General features: G+C 41.4%; 1 protein-coding gene across 3 annotated transcripts in view; it reads right to left on the bottom strand.

The window, feature by feature from the left end:
* The window catches only part of LOC112153990 (SH3 and multiple ankyrin repeat domains protein 3), a 67,863-nt gene that overhangs the window by 23,270 nt on the left and 42,093 nt on the right, over positions 1-2,500 (bottom strand). For all 3 annotated transcript variants that reach the window (XM_036217002.1, XM_036217003.1, XM_036217001.1), the window contains 3 exons: positions 1,733-1,872; positions 1,495-1,602; positions 1,058-1,136 (listed from right to left, as the gene is read on the bottom strand). In XM_036217002.1, the coding sequence (XP_036072895.1) occupies positions 1,058-1,136; positions 1,495-1,602; positions 1,733-1,872 (327 nt within the window). The remainder of the gene's footprint in view (positions 1-1,057; positions 1,137-1,494; positions 1,603-1,732; positions 1,873-2,500) is intronic.

Raw genomic sequence — 2,500 nt, forward strand, 5'->3', positions numbered from 1 at the left:
ATATATATATATATATATATATATATATATGCAAAGTTGTACTTAGGAGTCAATGGTCATTTCTACCTGAAACCAGCCTCCACTGGTCATTTAAGGAACTACAACATTTGATACTTGCAATGTTGCTTTTGGTACTGTCACAAGTACAACTCCCAGCGCGCGATAGGGAGGCATTGACAGAATCTTTGCGATTTCATGTTGCTGCCCAACTTTTTTAGAATTTTTTTGTGCGGACATGAATGAAGATGTCAGAGAGACGCCATTACCACGGCCTCCCACGGCAACTGTTACAGCTGAGGCGCGATGCGGGCGGTCTAGCTGCAACAGATGGCTCACATTGGCTACTGGATGGCTGCAGCTTCAGGCTGTTGCCGAGCTCGCAAAACTCTGAGTTCACGTAGGTTCATGCAATAACCCGCCATTTATATAGGAAGTGCAGTCATCCCCCCTTGTTCGCAGGAGTTCATCTCCGGCGTCAGGCGAAAACTTGAACCCAACAAAACGGATTCGCAGCATTGCAGAGGTTGAATGTGATTGTCTAAAGTGGGATTTCCTCTCGCACTTTTAAAGTACGTAAAGACTCCGGCGGTCACACTTGAGCTATAATGCCTGCCGTGGGAGCCCGGGGTTACAAAATCAGGCGACAGCTCTGCTGCCACAGGGCAATGGCAGCAGGATGGTTGGTGGGCAGCAACTCTGATTGGACGATGTGTAAATGTCTCTGAGCAGCGGCCATCCATATTAAGTGCCACCCGCTAAAAAGCACCGCTGGTTATTCCCAACTCAGATTTGGAGTTGCAATCTTGTCAGTTTAAAAATTTACATATTTTTAGACAACATTTTTGAAAACATTATTCCTCAAGAGAATCAACCGAAATTCATCAATAAACAGTTGCCAGAGTCGCTGTGGTGCTATCAATGTCGTCTCTCCATTGTCTTCAGGGTTTAAGGTTCTTTAACATTTCATTTTAGAGAAGCATAAGTTGTAAATTGAAAAAGATAAGTCAGTTCAGCTCAATCTTCCTGACTTCTTAAATATTTTTGCATCTTTTCTTACCTGGGGCCATCGGTGCCGTCGTAAGCTCCCACAGTGACGTTACGGAAGAGTTTCCTTTTGGCTTTTTCACTGCGTGTCTCTGGAAAGCCAAAGCCAATTCAAAATTTCAGCTTTTGTGACACAAAATTGACATTATTGTGTTTGAATCCCAGTTGTGTGTTACCAGATTGCACAAGTGTGAATAGAGCAGCAGTGAAAACATCATCAAAGTCTGTGGCTTGGTATTGCTAAATAAATGATCTACCCACTTTTATTTTTTTTATCTTTTACATGAATTCAATTGAAAATTACAAACAAACAAAATCAATTGGTCACTTCTAATATATTCAGTTTCAAGAGCAAAACTCCTTTCATCATAACACTACCAAACTTAAAAGAAACAAAAGCAAGGATATCTCAAAAAAAGAAAGAAGTGAAGCATCTGTCTTTTATCCTACCTTTGTCTTTACTTGGAGCAGCGACTTCTTGAACACAATCTGAAGGAAACCAGCCGGTGCGTCCTTTCACCGTCCCCTCCCAGTACCCTCCTTCACCTACACTTATGACTGATAGACACATTTTAAAATACAAATATTATCATATTATTTACTTTGGTTGCAAAGCATTTTTCTTCAATATGTTGCATCACAAAAAATGTTTTTTTTGTCTAGCTGTACACTGGCCAAGTGTCCTCACCTTTGACTTTGTCCCCTTTGCTTATGGAGAGCTCTCGGTCTCCACTGGCAGAGTGGGAGCGCGTGGCCACATACACTCTCCCCGGCACGGCGCTGTACATCCGCTTCATTGGAGCGGTCCCGCTGCTCGCTGAGGTGGCACTACACAGAAACAGCATTTACAAAAGGATGACATAATATACAAACCAACAACTATGTGCAGTCACATTGCTGTCATTTTGTGACTGAGTCATGCATACCAGTCATGGATGCTGCAGTATGGGTCTGTCAAACACGGCATTTTATGCTTCTGGTTTAAAGTTTTTTTGTGACATTTATGTACTTTTTTTAGAATTTACTTTTGAGTTCTTGTATTTGCACTGTTATGCAGTCATGCATAGCAAAACTACAAAGTTTTTTTCTGTTTTGACGTAGTATTTTAATTTCTTTGAGTTTCTCCACAGAATTTTGACCAAAAAAACCACTTGAAATGTTTAGGACTCGGGTGATCTTGTAATGGTTCTTTTTAACAAGCGAACCCCTTTTAGACTGTTTTTAAACCATGTTAGTGTAGATTCTTGCTTTTCCTGAGAATGGTGAAGCATTTTGGGATTGACGGCTGCAGATCCAGTCGCCAACCTGGCTTTGGTTCAAAATATTTTAATATGAAAATCTTGAAGGCTATCCATCCTTCCATCCCTCCTTCCCTCCATCCATCCATTCATCCATCCATCCCTGTATTCATCCATCATTCATCCATCCATCCACCAATCGATCCATCCATCCATCA

The sequence above is a fragment of the Oryzias melastigma genome, linkage group LG19, assembly GCF_002922805.2.
Source record: "Oryzias melastigma strain HK-1 linkage group LG19, ASM292280v2, whole genome shotgun sequence".
Lineage (NCBI taxonomy): Eukaryota > Metazoa > Chordata > Actinopteri > Beloniformes > Adrianichthyidae > Oryzias > Oryzias melastigma.